This window comes from Martes martes (genome assembly GCF_963455335.1).
Source record: "Martes martes genome assembly, chromosome: 14".
Lineage (NCBI taxonomy): Eukaryota > Metazoa > Chordata > Mammalia > Carnivora > Mustelidae > Martes > Martes martes.
In genome coordinates this window covers 41,730,993-41,749,767 of record NC_137902.1, presented here as the reverse complement: position 1 = coordinate 41,749,767, position 18,775 = coordinate 41,730,993, and the positions used below count along the sequence as shown (strand labels likewise).

General features: G+C 55.0%; 1 protein-coding gene across 1 annotated transcript; it reads right to left on the bottom strand.

Moving 5' to 3' along the window:
- Positions 1 to 732: 732 nt before the first annotated feature.
- On the bottom strand, positions 733 to 18,478 carry LOC308355420 (annexin A8). The gene is made up of 12 exons (XM_080823655.1): positions 18,305 to 18,478; positions 12,780 to 12,870; positions 11,781 to 11,875; positions 10,290 to 10,403; positions 9,440 to 9,530; positions 8,614 to 8,693; positions 8,057 to 8,116; positions 7,435 to 7,528; positions 7,081 to 7,176; positions 5,351 to 5,409; positions 4,311 to 4,433; positions 733 to 1,611 (listed from the first exon to the last, which is right to left on the bottom strand). Exons 1-12 carry the CDS (start codon positions 18,323 to 18,325, stop codon positions 1,552 to 1,554), a joined length of 984 nt encoding a protein of 327 aa, XP_080679781.1. The 5' UTR covers positions 18,326 to 18,478; the 3' UTR covers positions 733 to 1,551.
- Positions 18,479 to 18,775: the final 297 nt, after the last annotated feature.

Sequence of the window (18,775 nt, the reverse complement as noted above, 5' to 3'; positions counted from 1 at the left end):
TTCCTGCATTGAAAGTTGAGGGAACCGAGCTCAGAGGAAGAGAGGAGGTGATTAGGTCAGAGTCACACAGCCAGCACAGTGCAGGACTGGAGCCTACTTCTCACCTGTGTGAGCTCGGTGGGCCTGCTGTGCCATCTCTTGGATCCGCCTGACTCCTCAGGGTCATGCTTTAAGAGGGAGTTTGCAAACTAGAACATGGTCAGAGGATGTAGCCCCAAACCAGGCTCCGGGAGGGACAGTTAAGGGACTGGGGATGTTTAGATTTGACAGAAGATGTCTTAGTGGAATCTATGGGTCGTCCTCGGCTAGGCAGGGAGGATGGGAAGGGATAGGCACTGTGGCCCCCTAGATGGGGACTTGAGATCGGAGGGCTGTGTGGGGCAGGGTTTGGCCCAGTTAAAGGAAGAGCTCTGCTGATCACTCCTGTTGGAAGAAGACTGGGCTGTCCAAGGAGGCTGGGAGTCCCCATCCCTGGGGGCAGCCGAGGACAGCTGGATCCCCCTGGATGGAAGCCATGAAACAAGCAAGCCACAGGTTGGAAGAGGAGCACAAGACTTTTTACCCCACCCCTCCCCCCCTACGTCTGAGAGATCAGGATTTAGGCAATAGGAAGGATCCTCATTTACTCGACTGTCCCCAGGGTACAGAGGACACAGTCTGATCAGTGTGTCCCCATGGGGATATGCCCACCTGTGTGCTCAGATTTGATTCATCCCCACCAGAAGCTCTTTATAATAACATTTCTTTTATGAACACTGACAAATTAAATTGGTCCTGCTCTGGCCACTGCTAGAAATCCAAAGGCACTTAGATTCAAGTGTACAAGATTTATTATTCTGGAAAGCACAGCAGAGGCGTCTCTGCATCTTGGCATCGGGTGGGAATAAGAAATGCTCCATGCTTGTGTCAGGGAAGGAAAGAGCAGCTCCGCTGAGCAAGGACTGGGGAAGCCTGGGCCCCTTGGAGCTCAGTGCCCTTGGGTCGGGACATTGATGTGCAGCTTTCTCTGTAGGTAGAGAATTTTCATTCTGCCTATAGCCTAATGTTTTTAGATGAACGGGTATTAGTGGCATCCCAGTCAGCCAGAACACATGTATTTCTCTCTCGGCAGCTCACATGTGTGTGCCCTGAAGCATATGGGCTCTCCTAGCCTCCCCGTGGCCTTTCAGGGAGGCTCATCTGCTGAGATGCTTGTTAAAATTCCTTATCCTCTGGTCTTTTCTCTGCAGGTCCTGATTTAGTAGATGGGGTGGGGCTGGGTATCTGTGTGAGTGGAGCCCAGGTCACTCTGTGACCAGTCGAGCTCGGGAAAACCCATGGGTAGGGAGGAAGGAACAGCCCCTCGTGCCGAAGGGTTTATCTGGCCAGATTATGCTAGGGTTGGCCCTGCGCTCGTACCTGGAACTGACTTGAAAGCACCAGAAGCTGGGAGATAGAAGACTGAAAGGCAAGTTGGGGCTCCCTCCTCCCATCCTCCCCATTGCACGGCCAAGGTTGAGCAGGCAGGGTCCGGTGGCTCCAGCTTCTTGGCCTTTGCTCTATGCCGAGCCTTCAGGAGTCGCTGCCCACCAGGTTCAGCAGGGCGTTCTTGTAGTCGCCACTGGTGTCTCCCTGAGGACAGGAGGGACAGGGAGTCATAAAGGGTGTTTGCCAGCTGCGGTTATTACAACAGTCCTGCTCCTTGGGGAGAGGCCTGGCACGTCCCTATGCTGCAGGCCCACACGATGCCACCTGTCTTTCCTTGTTTGCCATCTGGGGATACTTCTTTGTATTTCCTTTTGATTCTCGTACTAACTACCGGGCCGCTTCATGTAGGACATGAGTCACAGACACAGCTCTGCTCTGGAGCAAGGAAGGCATTTTGACGGTCCCCAGCCCCACCAGCTGCCCCAGGCCTCTGCCCCTTATTCCATTCAGGACCCCAAAGTGTCCAACTATTCATTTATTTGACATGACCGGTCATTTACCCAACACCTCCTTCTGTAGGTGGGAACTGCGGGGTGCCCGGTGGAGGCAGGGGGTGCAGTGGGCAGAGCCCAGCTTTGGGTCCATGCAGAACCTGGACCATGCCCTGACCCCACGGCTGGGACGAGTCCTGTCACCACCTTGAGACTTCTTCTTGTCTGTCAAATGACAGTGTCAAATGACACTGATGCTGATATGAGCCTTGCTGAGATGTGGTGAGGCATAAACAGCAGGAGAAGCACAGAGCTGGCTCACGTCGGGGTCAAGCGGCGTCTGTCTCCCAGGAGGATTGACCCCACATGGCCCGTGGCTGAACCCCATTTCTCTGGTCTACCATGCCCCCTTGCTGTCAGGCAGGTCCTGATAGGTCTGACTGGTTTAAGATCTGCACACTGAGCCAGGGGAAACAGAGGAGGGCATATCACCCAACTCCCTTCTTATGTGCTTGAGGAAAATGGGAGCAAGAGGCTGTGGTATTCATCAAGGCCACATGGCAAGTGATAGCGCTAGACCAGTTCCACTGTTCTATGTGCTGTAGCTGTTTATGCCTCATGGGAATCACCTAGTCCTTAACTTTTAGTCAAATTTGCTTGTGCAATCATTTGGGCCTGAAATAATCTGGTAGATTTTCAACCACATTTTAAATTTATCCTTTTCTTCCCTTCTTCCTCCCTCCCTCCCTCCCTTCCTTGCTTTCTTTCCACAATGTTTGTAATAAGGTATTTTTGTTTCTGTGTTGTTTTGTGCTTTTTAGAAAACTATTCATCTTGTCTATCTTTTTAAAAGCATGGGTATAGGGGCGCCTGGGTGGCTCGGTGGGTCGAAGCCTCTGCCTTTAGCTCGGGTCATGATCTCAGGGTCCTGGGATCAAGTCCTGCATCGGGCTCTCTGCTCAGCAGGGAGCCTGCTTCCTCCTCTCTCTCTGCCTGCCTCTCTGCCTACTTGTGATCTCTGTCAAATAAATAAATAAATAAATAAATCTTTTTTTAAAAAGCGTGGGTATAAAGTTATACATAGGGCTTTTATAAATTTTCCATATTAATTTCTATGCAGGAGTTTTGAGTGCTGGTATCACTGTTGGAAATCATTTTTGCTTTGATGACATTTACAGAGAGTGGTCTATACTAAAAAGAAAGTAAGTCACAATTCCAACTCAGCTTTCTTAAGAGGAACCTGTAGGCAAAACCTAAAGAGGGTGGGCTTCTTATGTGTCTAGACAGGGGACTCCATTATCGATTATACTGATCATGTGCTAAATAGCCTGCTAAGCCTTTCTCCACCGTGAAGTCTACACCCTGGATGGATCCAAGTGATCCTTCCTTCTCAGTGTGGTTGTTCCTCTGAAGTCTGACTGTGGCTCCATCCAACTGTGATGGTGAGAAGGTAGAGGAATCTCCGTGATGGCCACAGGAGCCACGGATGGGTGAAAAAATTCCTAACTCTCTGCCGGGACTGGGTGTTGGGAAAGCCATCAGCAGCTTGGGCTGGTCTGCAGGTAGCCCTCCTGTCTTTTGACCAGAGTGGCTGGAAAGCCAAAAACAAAACAAAGAAGAATTCTACCGTCCCTCACTCCCACCTACTCATTACCCCTTTCCAAAATGTCTTCAGGGAGAAATGTCTTTTTAATATATTGTGAGCTATGTGTTTATTGGAAATTGAGGCTGACAACAGACATTTGTCGAGTAACCAGACTTGACCCAAGGGCCAATGAAGACTCAGGGGTGTACTTCTCGAGGTTTGACTTCTCTTAATGATATGGTCAAGGCTTCATTTGCATTAATTTCTAGAAGAGCTGTTTCTCTCAACATTATGGCCTTGTGATGGTGTGAGGATCACTGTGCGTTTTCTCAGCTCTAGAACGTTCCCTGACTGGCATCTGATTAGATAGCCTGCTGGAACCCATCTGATTGTCTCCTTAAAATTGTGCTGCTTCACGATTTTGCTGAAGGGCTACTTCAGTCTGGATTTTAAAGGCTGCTGCCTGATTCCTACTGAACTATTCACTGCCATTGACATTCAGATGTGGTTTCCTTGGCAAGGGTTCGTTGTGTCCTTTCCAAAGGAGCAACCGTAACTCAAATGCAAAGCCAACTCTGGGGGCCAAGTGCAGGGGCTTCCATGATCTGGTCCCTGTGCGCCGTCCCCCCCCCCCCGAGCCCCCTCCAGGCCCTAGCCACACTGACCCCCTTGCCGAGCTCTATACATACTGTGTGGCCATGAATGCACGGGTGTGACCCCCACCGGGAAGGGATGGACACATGTGACATAGGACTCTAGTCCCAGTATCCAGGTCCCCCAGTAATGTCTGCTTCAAGCCGAGGGTAGAGTTGGGGACCCCGACTTACCACGATCATGCTGCTGAGGGTCTTGCCGTACATCTTCGTGAACTGACACTTGATGAGATTTAAGTCGATCTCACTTCTCGAAACGATGTTTCTTATGAGGGTCCCGTCACGTGTCCCTGCTCCCTGGACAAGACGCAGTAGTCAACCGTCACTGCCCTTCTTTCCGGTGCAGCTCTGTGATGATGGACCGACCTGTGCCCTGGGGCCAGGGGGCTTTCACAGGGGCCCGGAGATGCGGGAATGAGCCTCTGCTTCAGGGGGCAAAACACTGCGAGGGGTGCTTCAGTGACTCAGAGTTGCTGTTCCCTTTATCTCTTCTCCCTCACCGCCACCGTGTGTGTCTTTATTGGGAGCCCAATGCCTCAAAGTGCCATGTGTGTTTGGTTTGCCACATCAGCTTCTAGACACAGAATACTCACTGCTCTAAAAGTAAGACTTCTTCCTAGAGGAGCAATGCCAGGGAATTCAGCTTACCAGGCCAATTCTCAAGCAGGACCTTCCTGCCTACGTCCATCTTTGACTAGTCTCGGGTTAGATGGCACCTGTGGCCAAGGGAACTCCATGCCCCCTCTCACTTCCTGGCCAGAGCACTTGGGGTTCTCACTTCCAGTGGTGTTAAGTGGGCACTGACTTCAGGCTCAGGGAATTCCTCTACCTTCCAGTTTGGTTCCAGGTGCCAGAAACCACCTACTACAGGAGGCTGGACTGGTTCTGCCAGTCACCAGCTGTGTGACCTTGACCCAAGCCTTGGTTTCACCACCTCTAGCACAGCAGTTATGACCTAGGTCTCCCAGGATTGCTGCAAGAGGTCGAAGCAATGCACACCTGTGAAAACACCTGCTCAAATTCAGCCTTCGGGAGCTGGGGCTTCCCCTCCCCAGACTCAGTTTACCCTTTGAGAGCTATAGCATTCTGATCACAAGAGGCTGGAATTAGAGAAGACACAGGTGTCGAAGGCAGCAGTGGCTCTGAGCGCCTTGGCTTGGCAGCGGCCGCTGAGTAGGCCTGAGGACAGGGGGCACCAAAGATGGGAGAGTTACCTTCAGGGCATAGTAAAGTCGCTCTGCGAAGTAGCTGTGCAGGTTCCGGGTGCATTTCACTGGCAAACAGGAAAGCTCTGTTAAAACTTGAGGTTGTAGGTGGCATTGGTGCATGTGTATTTATTTATGTCTTGCCTTGGATCTTAAGGGTGAGTGTCATGAAGTTTTTGGCCTATTTATTTATGCGTTGCCTACTTCCAAAATGAGAGGCTTGGTGTTGAATGGGGTGGGACAGGGAAGGAAGCTTAGGTCACTGGGCACAGGTCCAAAGGCACGGAGTGGGCAGGCAGAGGGTGAGGTGAAAATGTCCTGGGGTTTGTGGGGCTGGCCGCTCTGAGCATGGTTCTGCCCAGCACCATCCCTGGGCTCTTACCCTTGAGAACCAGCTTTGCCAGGCACCCAGCCACTCCACGGGACTCAGGGTGCCCACTTTACATGCCTCTTATCAGGAAGGTCCCTGCATTTGAGTTTCCACGTGACAGTGGGGCCCAGCCTTGGAGCACTGGGGCACCCAGGGACATCTGGCGCAGAGAGTGGGCCCCTGTTTGCTTTCACGGATGCCGCTTCAGAGGCTCGGCACCTGGGTCAGGGAGCTCGGCACTTAAGCTCAGGGCAGCAGAAAGAGCATGGGCTTTGCATGAAGGAGGCGGGTGTTTGCCTCTTCCCTGATGGCATGGTGTGACTTCATTCTTTGACTCGCGTGCTTTGCACTGTCCTGGTCTGTGGCGTGAATCATAGGAGTGTTCAAGGGCAAGGGAATAGGAAGCTCCCAGGGCAGGAGGGCACAGTGCACCTTTGCTTTTCCTCTCTGGAAGATTTATTTAGGAGGTTGTTCAAATTCAGTGTGGGGCTGACTTGCTGAGCCTGGGGCAGGGGGATGCTGAGCTGCTCCAACTTGGACTGGTTTTTATCACAGCAGCCAAAGCCTGCTGGGGATGGTCGGATGTCCCAGTCCACTCCGAAAGACCTGGACATGTCGTGGAGCTCCCTGGGTTGCCCAGTACAAAATGGGGAGAGCCCGGTGTGGAGGGGAGCACCCTAGCCCGGGGGCCCTGTCCTTGGCTCCATCATGGATGGGAGGAGAGGAAAGTCTCCCTGCCTCTGGGCCTCAGCTCCTCACTGTGCAATGACTTCTCTCATGGTGACCTTGGTTTTGTCTGGAACAGGTTCTCCTAAGTAGTCCTGACATCATGTTTGAGGGAAGGTTCTCTGTGCTGCCCAGCGTCAGACCATCAATCACTGAGTTTGGATTCCAACTACACATCATCATTTCTTTAGTGAGCCACAGAGGCAGAGACCAGCGCCCTGGCTAAGGTCCAGACAGGTGACTTTCTTTAGGGCTTTATGATCAGAACCAGAATGTTCCCTGTGTGGCCACCGTGGGTGAGCACAGGCCCTGGGTCGGGCATAATCCTGCAAATGTGCACATACATTCACATCCTCACATGTTCTCACCTGCACCATGCTCACACTCATGCTTGCACACTCACACAGCACAGGGGTTATGGGGGCAGGACCTGGCTCACTGAAGACACGAGGGCAGGATAGTTCCAGTGTCCTGGGCTGAAGGGTACATGTGTGTTTGGCCTGGAGGGGGGAGGGGGAGGGGGTCCATGGAAAGCGGACATAGGGACCCACTCATTTGCTATTGCCACCCTGGGCGCTGCCCCCCTGCTGAGCCCTGTGGCTGCGGACACCTGTGGGTCTGAGTGCCAAGCCCCATGACTTACCCACTGTGAGCATGGCCTCCTCCAAGGAGCCATGGGTCTCACTCTGGATGCTGTCTTCAATGCTCTTGCCGGCGATTTTCTCATATTCCTCGAACACTGCAGAGAGACGTCTTCTCTTGAGGGATATGCAGATCTCAGGGCGATGCCCCCAGCATCTCAGATCCGAGACTGCACATCCATGTGTCACCCCGGACCTCCACATGGTTGTCAGGGAAAGGGTCCAAGTCTCCTTGGCTCTCTCCCCAGCATGGTGACCACATGAGGACGTACACTGGATGGCCCGTGTGAAGGGACGGGCTGTGTGGCCAAGGCCCCCCCCGCTGGAGCCCAACAGTGCCTCCCCCACCCCGGTACCTCTCATCAGGTGTGTGGCACTGCGCGTGCACAGGATGGTGATGAATTTCATCTCATCCGTCCCGTGAATCTTCTCGCCCGCCGCATACAGATCCTAGCATTGGGGCAGCCACAAGAAGCCAGTGAAGGAGAGCAAGGAGGTGAGGGTCAGCCCCCATCTACCTACCAGGTCAGGACTCTCTTCTCTTGCTATCCCTGAGAGGCTAAAATCCCTTCTGGGTATGGGGCCAGAAGTTGCTCTGGGAACTCCCCTGCCTCCCCCTGGGACTTTGCTCTGCCTGTAAGCATCTCTAGCACTCTGCCAGCAGAACAAAATATAGTGATCTGAATAGTCCCATCTGGTCCCCAGGTTCGTGGGCTGTTCCTGCTAGAACAGAGCTTCAGTGGAGCCCTCCCAAGTCACTCCCCTCCCTGTTCCTGACTCTCCCCAAACACTCTCACTTTCCTTCTGGAACCCCAGAGGGTAAAGGTCTGCAGAAAGCTGAGCTGGGTCCCAGCCTAGCCCCGTGTCAAAGAAAGCCCGCATGGACAGAGGGGCTGCATAGGGCTTCCAGGCATCAGCCCCCAGCGGCAGGTGGCCCACAGGGCGGTAGCTGCTGAGAGTGTATGTACGTAGCGTCACCTGTGCATCTTGGACGGCCTGTCCTGGGTCCACAAAGCCACTCACATCATCCCTGCTGCCCTAGGAACAGAAGGGGAAGCATGTAAGGCAGGCTAGCCCAGCAGAGCGATTGGGGCAGAGGGGAAAGCCGGGCGGGAGGGCAGGCAGGGCTCTACTGCTTTTTGGCCATGGGGACTTTAGCAGACTAGTTACCCTCTCCAGGGCCAGATTTTGTCATCTATAAAGTGACAGTAGTAAGGGCTGCCTCGTAGGGAGCTGGGGGATTCAGTGAGCTGAGGTGAGCAGATGCCAGGCATGGGGCATGGTGGGTAGGACCTGCTGGGTGACAGGGCAGTCTCCTCCCGGTTCTGGGGTGCCCCCTTGTGGCTGGGTCAGTGACATGCGGTGGGGAGAATCCTCCAGCCACGCTGAGAGGTATCCAAGGACCCCGGTCACTGGCACTCTACCCAGGTCCTGACCTAACCCCACCCCAGCAGCTCTCCCCAAGAACTGGTCCTTGGAGCCCAGCTGCTGGGGTCCTTCAGGCAAGGGGCTCCCAGGAGCCTCGGATCCGATACCTGTAGGAGGCACACCAGGATCCTCTCCAGGTAGCCACTGGTGTCTCCTCGGATGTCTTCCTCCAGGCTGGACCCATAGTCTGCGGGGGAAACAGGACCATGAGGCGCAGACTGGCTTCCCTCCTCCCAGCCCAGTTTCCCACACTTCTCCCGGTTCAAGCCGTCTGGGAGGGACGAGTCATCGGAGTGGACACACTTCCCCGGGGGTCTGAGTGGCAGGGGCTCTACCACCTGGTGGTCATTCAGAAGGAGAATGTAACACAGGCTGCCCGAGTAGATTGAAGCACAGAGCGAGGTCAGGTCGAGAGCCCCGCAGAGGGCTGCCGACGGAGCGCGCTTCGTTTGTGGTTTGGCAAAGCCAGAACCTTCAAGCAGATTGTCTGTTGGGCAGATCACACAGAGGCTAGGCTGGCCTCTGTTCACCTTGCATCCTGTAGGCTCCACAACAGCCTGCGGTCCGCATTCCGCACTGCAGCAGGGCCCTGCAGGGTCCCCAGGGGCAACCTGTGCCTAGCCAGGAAGAAGACAGCCCCATCCCGGGCTGACACAGCCTGGGACCCACAGTGCCATGCCCTTGAGGGGCAGAGAGTTTAGGGGTACATGTCCCTCCCCCTGCAGCCTATGGGCTTCAGGGGGCATACAGACCATCAGACCACAGGACTGGGCACGCGGCAGGTGCTCAGCACCCATGTGTAGAAAGGCCCAGAAAGGGTCTTTTCCAGCGAAGGCCCAGGGCACTGCTTGTCCCTCATCCCCTCTCAGGCTGCCAAAGCTTGTGGCCATTCCCAAGCGAGCCCTTATGTCCAGGCCCTGTGTCCTCCCTTACCCTCCTCATAGGCTTTCATTATCTCCCGCAGCTGGTTCTTGGTCCGAGAAGCCAGAATTTCAATGATGACACCCTCTTTGGTCCCCAAGCCCTGTGGACAAAAACCTCTGTCTGCTGGAGAGCTCCACCGGGCTTGCCTGCTCTGTCCCTACCCTCCTCTGTCAAGAGGCGAGAGGAAGAGCCTCAGGAAGAACTGGTCAGTGCGCTGCCCCCCTCTCTTGGGGGCTTCTGCTGGAGGGTGTTACTGGGGGAAGTTGCCTGTGTTTGTCTCCAGGGGCGGATCCTGCAGGCAGGGGAGGCAATGGGAGAGTTCTGTCTCAGCTCTGCCCTCCATGCTGGGTGGTCTCCAGCCTGTCACTCCACCTCGCTGAGCCTAGGGGTCCTCATCCGTCCTCGGGGGTAAAGAGCCGGCCCAGCCCAAAGGTGGATCGGAGAGAACAAGTGGGAAAGGCCAGGCGTGCACACCCAGTGAGTGTCCTTTCAACGGAGATGATTATAGTCGCTGGGCCCTGACTCCCTCCTCATTCTCTGCGAGTGCTAAAGGAGCCATGGGAGTCATAAGAGATGATTGCAGGAAGAGGACGGGGAAGAGGCTGCAGAGGTCGTCCTGTCATTCCTGCACACCTGGTGTGGCCCTGTCCTGAGAAGTGCCGATTCTGGTTTCCTGGTGGCCGCATGACGGCAGAAGCCAGCCCGTCTGGGCAGCAGGTTGCAGGCTCCCCGGGCTGGGCCATTCCAAAGGGTGGTTCACGGGGAACTTGGAGGTCCCAGTGCTAGGCTCTCTTGGGGAACTTTCCCCAGCTGCGGCCCCAGACAGTCCTTGTAACATTTCTGCCCTCCCCCCAGCTACCTTCATGGCATCGTGCAGCTCCTTGGCTTCAAATCTGTATGGAGGGTACATGAGGGCCACGATGAGCCTCTCGAACTTGCCACTCAGCTCCGACTGCAAGGTCTCGGTGAGATCCTAATGTGAGAAGAAGGAAGAGCAATGATCTGGACATTGTGCCCCCACCAAGGGCAGGCAGCTCCAGGGGCCTCTTTCGGGCTCTACCTCTAGCGGGAGCTGGGGCTTCCGGGGCCAGCAGTACAGCTTCTGTGAGCAGCATTACCTTTACCCGTGAACTGGAGACAGTGAGACTCCCTCCCGCCTTATACCACTGCTTAGGGGACCGGTGGAGAGATGTGTGTGGCTCGACTCAGCTCTCACGGCCATGCTGGGCACATTATAAACCCGAAATATGTGTTTGTCATTGCTCACCATCAAATCCCGTCATAGCCCGTGGGCACTCAATAAATTCAGGAATGAATTAAGGAATCCACTTCATGTGGGTCTGCTTCTAAGGGCACCAGTCTCCACAAGGAGCCACAAGGCCATACCCTGCTGATCTGCACAGTATAGCCAAGGACCAAGGGCCTTGTTGAACCTGGATTTGAATCCCAACCTTGTTGCTTATAGGCTCTGGGATCTTGGGCAGTTACTCTTAGAGCTTATTCTTAGAACATCAGTTTCCCTAATGATGAATGTAGGAAATAATGCACAGTTGTGAAGGTTAAGAGAAAGAAATTAAGAAAAAAAAAAGAAAGGGAAGGAAGGAAGGAAGAAAGGAAGAAATAAAGACGTGCATTGACACCTCTTGGAATGTTCGGGCTTCATCATTCACCTTCTGACGTTCAATCTCCAAACTAAGGACATGCAGCGACAGAAGCTTCTGGAAGCCGAGGCTATGTGTGCCTTTGTTTCTGTGTTTAGGTGGTACCCCCAGTGCCTGGCTCTATCCTGGGGTGGTGGAGGGAGGGAAGAGAGAAAAAAGGTCCAGCGCATGTGTTCCCTGTCCTGGAGCTCCCTCGAGGCAGAGGGAGCAGGCACAGACACGGAAGCTCTAACGTGAGAAGAGGGTAGACAAGTCACAGGACAGAAAGGAGCCTGGCCGGCTCCTCTGCACGTAGGTGAGGGGGGGATTCCCAGGCTTTGGGAACAGCGTGAGCAAAGCATAGAGGCAGGGACACAGCTCAAGGATGGGACATGGAGACAAGGTAAAGGAGGTCGGTGAGAGAGACGGGGTGGAGGGGTACAGCAGACTGCAGAGGCCGGCCACCAAGCCAGGGGTGTGGGGAGCCATAAATAATGTAACCAGATAAAACACAGGATGGCCAGTGAAATTTTAACTTCAGATGCACAATTAATAATATTTTTAGTGTAAGTATGCCCTCTGTGCCTCATGCTTTTAGAAGCTGGTCTCTAGCCAAAGGCCTGGTCCAGAACAAAGCTGCCTGCCAGGCTGTCGTCTGGCCACAGCAGCCCCCCTAGCCTCCCAAGGAAAGCCTCCCATCCTCCTTTTACCTTGCCAAATTGCGCCTTGAAGGACTTGGCAATTTGCTGCCGCTGAACGTTGCTTCTCTTCGTGAGCACATCGATGATGGCCTGCTCGTTGGTCCCTGCAGGGGTGCACAGTGTGAACATCCCTATGGCCCCCAAGGGGGCTGAGGAGGAGGGAGAGCAGCTGCTGGGTGGCCAAGCAGTGGACACACACCGAGTGGATAGCTCCCAGACCTGACGATGTTCACGGTGTAGATAGAACACCCAAGCAGAAAATTCATCAGCAACCCCCACCGCCTCCTCCCACCCACAAGGTGTTGGGGTGCTGCCCGAGGCCAGTCTCAGAGTGGTAGTACTGCGGTCCCTCTGATCATCTGATCTGCCCTGGACATCCCCCGGGGCCTTTGGTGCTCAGATAGGAGGACCTTCTACCCTGTCCTCTCTCGGGCTGGTGCTGGCAGAGGCAAGTCAGGACTGAGGGCCCAACAAACAGGGTCTGAGTCCTGGCCCAGCTGTCTCATTGCCCAGAGCATCTGCTCTCTCCTTCGGGAAGTGGGGTAACAGGAGAGATCTCACAGGAAACAGAGGTCATGAACACGCCATTAAGGTTCATCTAGGAAGGACGGCAACCCCTTGCTTGTTTCAGGAATGTGCATCCTGGAGACTGGAAAGAGGCTCCCTGTGCCCAGCCTGAGCTGAGTGGGGAAGTCCAGCTCAGCCCCACAGGTCCAGGGTTCCGGAGGCCATTCTGTGAGTGCAAAAGCTCTGACGAGCTGATGGTGACCCCTCCCCTCCCTCATGACTCAGGGAGGCACAACCACTCTCCCTCTTCTCCAGCCGAGGGGGGCGGGGTATAGACCAGTGCTGGGATGGGGACGCCGTGTGCTTCTCTGGGCTGGGAGTCCGTCTTGGGAGCACAGCGTCCCCTGGCTACCCCCCTCCAGACCTGTGGGGCTCGTGGTCTTGAGCAGAGTGGCCAGACCCCAAAGAGGCCCGTGGGCAGGTCTGCGGATGTCCACTTACCGATCCCCTTCATGGCTTTGTAGAGGGTCTCTGCGTCGGGGTCCGGGTTAAAGTGGGGGCTGCCCTTCACAGTAATCCCCTCCTGTTCCACCTGCAAAAGAGCCCAGGCTTGTTCCAAGTGGGAAGGCTGGCAGGGGTGGGTGGGTGGGGGGCAGATCACCAGCCCAACACGGCGGAGGCTTGGGTCCCTCCTGCCCCAGCCTGGCATGGGTCTCCGTGACGGTCTGCCTTGGATGAAGGGAGGCCTGAGGTGTCCTTCCTGGCCCAGGACGGTAGCTCCTGGATATGACAGTTACCAGCAGATATGTGTCAAGGAAGGGGTGCCTCGGTCCACTTGGCACCGAGTTGCTCTATGGCTCTTCCACTTCGGGGCTGCGGAAGCCTGGGGGGTGGGTGTGGAGGCCCCGTGTGGCCCTTAGTTGCCTTGGCTAAGGGGAGGCCTGTCCTGTCGGCTCCAGCCTCAAGGAAGAAGGAGGGGCCCCCTGAGGAGGAGTGAGGCAGGACCGAGCTGGTCTGCATCCAGGGCCACCGTGAGTGGGGGGAATCTCAGCCTTCAGCACCAGGGCCAGCCTGCGGAGCTGGCGTACACTGACCCTAGAAGGTGGCTGGCGCTGTGTCTGTGTGCAGACCTGCCACCCAGCCTTCAGTGTCAGGAGGAAGGAAGCACTGGGAGGAAGTCCTAGGAGAGGGGGCTGGCCCCAGAGAAGGCCAGCGGTGGTTTTATTGGGGTGACACGAGTGTGCCCCTGGCCACCTGGCTGTCTTCAGAAGGGTCCCACAGTTTTCCCTGCCTCAGCCTCCTTGCCAGACCTGTCCCTGGATCTTTTGTGATAAGATTCCCGTGGCTGAGGGGCACCTGGGTGGCTCAGTGGGTTAAGCCTCTGCCTTCGGCTCAGGTCATGATCTCAGGGTCCTGGGATCGAGTCCCACATCGGGCTCTCTGCTTGGCAGGGAGCCTGCTTCCTCCTCTCTCTCTCTCTCTCTCTGCCTGCCTCTCTGCCAGCTTGTGGTCTCTCTCTGTCAAATAAATAAATAAAATCTTAAAAAAAAAAAAGATTCCCGTGGCTGAGGGGAGGTTCACCGGGGGTAACAGGAACTTGGGAGAAGGGGTGGGGACACCGCAGGGCGTGTGTACAGGGGGTATGAAGGAACACAAAGGGCAGGATGTCCTAAGGGAGATAGCTTTCTTGAGGTTAGGCAGGCTGCGTCTAATCTCCTGGGGTGGGGTGGGGGGGTCTGTGACTCAGGCCCGGCCCTCAGAGGCGTCAGCTGGGTAGGGAAGCTACCGTTAAGTGACCATAGCCTGCCTGGCCTGGCTGTGAGGGGTTGCTACCTCCTCTCTGGGCTCTGTGACTGCCATGTCACCTCCACAGAATGGCTCTTTGATTAATAGGCTGACACCAGCCAGAACCGCAGCTTGTGGGAAGAAGCCACAGAATCTTTCCTGCTCTCGCTCCCGTCCTGGGGTGTGGGCTGTGGATCAGGCCAGACGTCTCCCCGCTGGCGTCATCTGAGGGCAAACAGCAGGCCCTGCCCTCCCACACCCCAGAGCTCCCTCCAGCACCATCGACAGGCACTGCTGTCGGTGGGAAAGGGCCACCTACCCCCAAACCACAGGGCAATGGGCGAGTAAGGACAGGCTTCGTGGAGCTGAATGTGCTGCTTTGAGAGTGTGTAGACAAGGTTGGGAAGAGAGGTGCGGTTTGAGGTCAAGCTGCCTTCTTTCTGAGAAGTGGGTGTTCACAAGCAGGTAGAGACCCAACAGCCCAGAGCCTTTGCAAGTGCGCAGGCTCATGGAGGACAGAAGGTTAGGTTTAGAAAGAACGGCATGATGCTCTGGAAATTGTGAAGTAAACACAATAACCAGAGTTCTTGGGCCCTTGATCTGAGCCAGATCTCTAATCCCAAGGCTTGCCTGAGGGCTCTTCAGCCTTGTGCCCTGTAGAATTTCTCAGATGAAAATAAATGATCTTTCTTAAGTATGTGCTTTTAGGAGGATGGTAGAGGAGTGGAGGGAGATTGGAGATGGGCATTGAATTTGAAGAAGACTCAGAGATTCCTCAGTGGAAAGGAGTTTAGTCCCATCGTGTTTGGCCTCCCATGAAACTATTCACTTCCTCCTTCTGTCTGCCCCTCATCCACTCATCTGCTTTCCTACCTTCCCACCCACCAACCCACTCATTCATTCATCTATTCTCCACCCAGATACTCAATGGGCACATCCTTCCATCTATCCAACCATTTATTCATTCATTTAATCACTGTATCCATCCATCCATCCATCCATCCTTCAAGCTCTAATTAGATCCTGAGAATACCTGGCAGATTGCCATCTGTGGGGCTATCTGTAGGGATATTGCTTTTGAGTAAAAGGTGAAAGGTCTTTCTATTCCCTTTGCTTGAATTTCAAATGTCTGCTAACACATTTTCCTATCTCATTTTTTAGCACCGTATTTCTCAGCAAGAAGTGTTAGAAATAATCCCTTGTGCAAATTCCACCCAGAAGAGCCTGTATGGTCCCAGAGGTGGCCCGGTTGTGTGCATGCATACACAGTATCCCTTGTTTGTGGAGTCTGAGCTGCTGTGACCACCCTTAGCCACTGAGCGGCTGCTTTGTGCCAGGCCTCTGTGTTTGATGCCTCCAGGGCCAGAAGTACGGTGCTCATACTCCTGAACTTCTCTAACCATGAATGCCTCATTTTACAGGCAAGGGAGCTGGGCTCAGAGTGCTTGTCAAGCTGATGTGGTTAGCAAGACCCACAGCCTGACTCAGAAGCTGAGCTCTGTCTACTTCCCCCCACTCTACTGATGACTCAACTTTTTTGAGATGGAATTTTCCCGGAACTCTTTACTGAAGGAAGCCTTGTCCACAGAAATGCAGGTGATCTGGGAGGGAGTGCGAGGTCTGGGGACCACCCACGAGGGGCTGTGTCCCTGCCCCAAGGCCAACGCGTGGTGCTGGGCAGCAGGGACTGACCATGGGACTGAGTCCCTGGGAGCAGCCCCTTTAGCGGGTCCGAGGTCGGCTCTGGGGGGACGGTTGTCAACCCGCTTCCTGGGGGGTTGTGATTTTTGAGGCATTGAGGAGCCTCAGTCTCTCTTCCTTCTCTGTGATTTTAGGGGATAAAAAGTACAATTATCTGGAATCAGACTCCTGAACATCAGCAGGGTGGGGTAGGACACCAGATCTTCCTATCTGAAAGTCCCCGCTGTTAGAGAACCTGCCGGGGCCCCGTGCCCAGACTGGGCTTGTCCAGACAGGAATATTTTCACTGAGAAGGTGACTCAGTCCTGCCTGTGACTCTGTCTGTGAGAGCTCGGTTCTGAGGAGCTGCCCCACCTCTGCCTTCCCCCGTCATGAGGCTGCCTGGGGAACCCGCGAGACAGAACTTCATTTCTGTAAGAGAGGCACAGACAGTTCCCTCTAGCTGATCTTTCATATCCTCATCCCCCAACACCCCCAGTCCTGGTCCTGGTCCGGCTGGGGGCCCAGAGGACATCTGGTCCTTAGCCAGTCACAGGCGGGCTCTGCCTTTGGCCTTACTGCCCCAAGCCAGCTCTCCCGTAGGCTGTGGGCTGCCAAGGCCCCCAGTCTGGGCTCTGGAATTGGGCTGCTCTGATTCTAACCCAAACTCTACCACTTGGTCATGAGGCAACCCTGGGCATCCGCTGAGGCTCCTTGTGCTTCCGTTCTTCATCTGTGAATAAAGATACTGTCGTCTGTTTTGTAGAGGTGTTAGAAGGCTCAAGCGAGACACCGAAGTGAGATGCTTAGAGGAATGTCTGGCGCACAGTAGGTGCTCGGTGAGGGTCACCATTTACCTGCCAGGTGGGCCAGGTCCCTGCAAGGAGGCTTCTGCCTGCCTGGCTGGGTGAGGCCCCTGCCCCCCTCGGAGCAAGGCCCAGAATCAGGCCATCTAGGGCAGCAGCTGACTGTGGAAGAGTGCCCAGCACTGGGCTCTCCTTGCCACGCCTGCTTCCTCAAAAGAAGCTTCCCACTCGCCAGGTGGAAACAGGAGGCCGCTGTAGGCCCTTGACCTGTCCTGGCTGCTGTGCTGGGGCCCAGACGGCTGCCCCCTGTCCCTGTCCCTAGCTGCCTCTCTGTCCTGACTGTCCAGGCCTGGCATGTCTGAACCCATCAGTCCCTGGGTTGTGCCATTTGTGACAAAGAGATTTCCTGAAGCAGGACAAGGCTGGGTCATCCACTATGGCTCACAGAGTGCCTGGGGGCGGGGGTGGAGAGACCCCTGACTGCTAGCTGTGGGACCCAGAGGTCACTTGGTGTCTCTGAGACTCAGTGTCCTCATCTGTGAAAAGGGAAGAGCAGCCCTGATGTCCTGGGCTGCCTGGGGGATGAAATGAAGGAGTCGTGCCTGGCCAGAAGATGTCATCGGCTTGTCATCTTTGTGTCTTCAGCTCATGAGGACGAGATGGCCTCAACTCAAACACAGATGAAACACTCCAAAGAATCTGGTAGTTCAGCTGTGAGGTGGGAGGCTTGGGGACAGGCTGTGCTGTCTTCCCCGCCTCAGTCCTCCAGAACTCAATAAAGCATAGGTTTCAGACACTCAAGGCCCCTGTAGGCCAGGTCCTCTTGCCCTCCCTCCTTTCTCCTCAATTTTGTTGAATAAACACCCATGGATTCCTAGAAGATTGCCTGCCCTCCCATGCCCTAAGGTGTAGGCATCGATGAGATCTCCACCATCAGCCGATTTGATTGTGTTGCTCACCAGCTCAAGTGCCTTCAATGGCTCCCCACTGCTCTTAAGGTAAAGTCCAAGCTCCTTAGCCTGCCATGTGAGGCTTTGTAGGAGCTGTCCTGCCTGCTTCTCTAGGTCTATATCCCCTGATTCCTCTGCCCACCCCCCCTCCTCCACGGAGGGACCTCAGGTCATGACGAGCTACTTCTCTCCAAAGCCAAGCTTCCCTCCCCCCGCTGCCCCCGGGCCTTTGCACATACTATTCCCTCTGCAAGGAACAATCTGCCTGATTCTCCTCAAACACATGCGTGTGCACACATACCACACACAAGCACATCTCACTCAAACATGACACCCCCTAGCTTCGAGCAGCCTAACCCTTCCCACCGCGGCTCTTCCTCTCGGTTTCCCATCCCCTCAGCTTCCTTAGGTGCATCTCAAGGTTCCTTTATCTGGGGGTGCCTGGGTGGCTCAGCAGGTTAAGTGTCTGCCTTTGGCTCAGGTCATGGTCTCCTGGTCCTTGGATAGAGTCCTGCATTGGGCTCCCAGCTCACTGGGGAGTCGGCTTCTCTCTCCCCCTTGCCTATCCCCCTGCTTGTGCTCTCTCTGTCTCTCTTTCAGATGAATAAATTAAAAAAAAAATCTTTTAAGAAGAAAAGTTTCCTTTATCTGTCTCACTAGCTGTGAGCGCCTCTAGGGCTGGGACGGTTTCTTCTCTCTTCCCCCCTCAGTGGGCAGCCCAGTGCTTGGCCAGCAGATAGCATGCCTCTCTCCACCAGCACCCTGCAGGAACCCCACTGCCCGCCGCGGCTTGCTCCCCACTTACCCAGGCTTTCCACCAGGCCATCCTGTTCTCTCGATTGCCTTTCCCAGGGAAATGAAGATCTGCAGGTCGACCTTCCCTCTACTCGGGAGATCCCACAAGACTGGCTCCCACACAAGAAGCCAGGTCCTTGGGGCTGGGTGTTGGGTGTGGTGGCAAAAGTGGGGCCCCAAGCCCCACCCCTTCCCCTCTGGGCTCCGCCTGGCTCTGGGTCCCTCCCAGGGCTCCCTGGCCGCACCCAGCCACCGCCCGGAGCCCGCCTATGGAATGCTGCCACTCACTGCCAGATGTCTGGGCTGAGGCTGTAATGTCAACTGGAAATTCTGAGTCCCAGCCTTTGACCGCCCCACTTAGTAAACTTAGTAAACACAGTTATAGTTTCAGACCGTCTTTGCCGGACCTGAGCTGTAGAAAAAAGGGAAGGATACTATGTCTCCCTTTCTTTGGTTGCACAGTTTCTACACCACTAACAGT

Excerpts from the sequence above, each read along its gene's own strand:
- LOC308355420 (XM_080823655.1), bottom strand. The coding sequence starts at position 18,325 with ATGGCCTGGTGGAAAGCCTGG. Across the intron at positions 8,694-9,439 it reads AATGAAAGCCTATGAGGAGG|ACTATGGGTCCAGCCTGGAG; the intron begins GTAAGGGAGGAC and ends TTTCCCCCGCAG. Across the intron at positions 7,529-8,056 it reads AGGCCGTCCAAGATGCACAG|GATCTGTATGCGGCGGGCGA; the intron begins GTGACGCTACGT and ends CCCCAATGCTAG.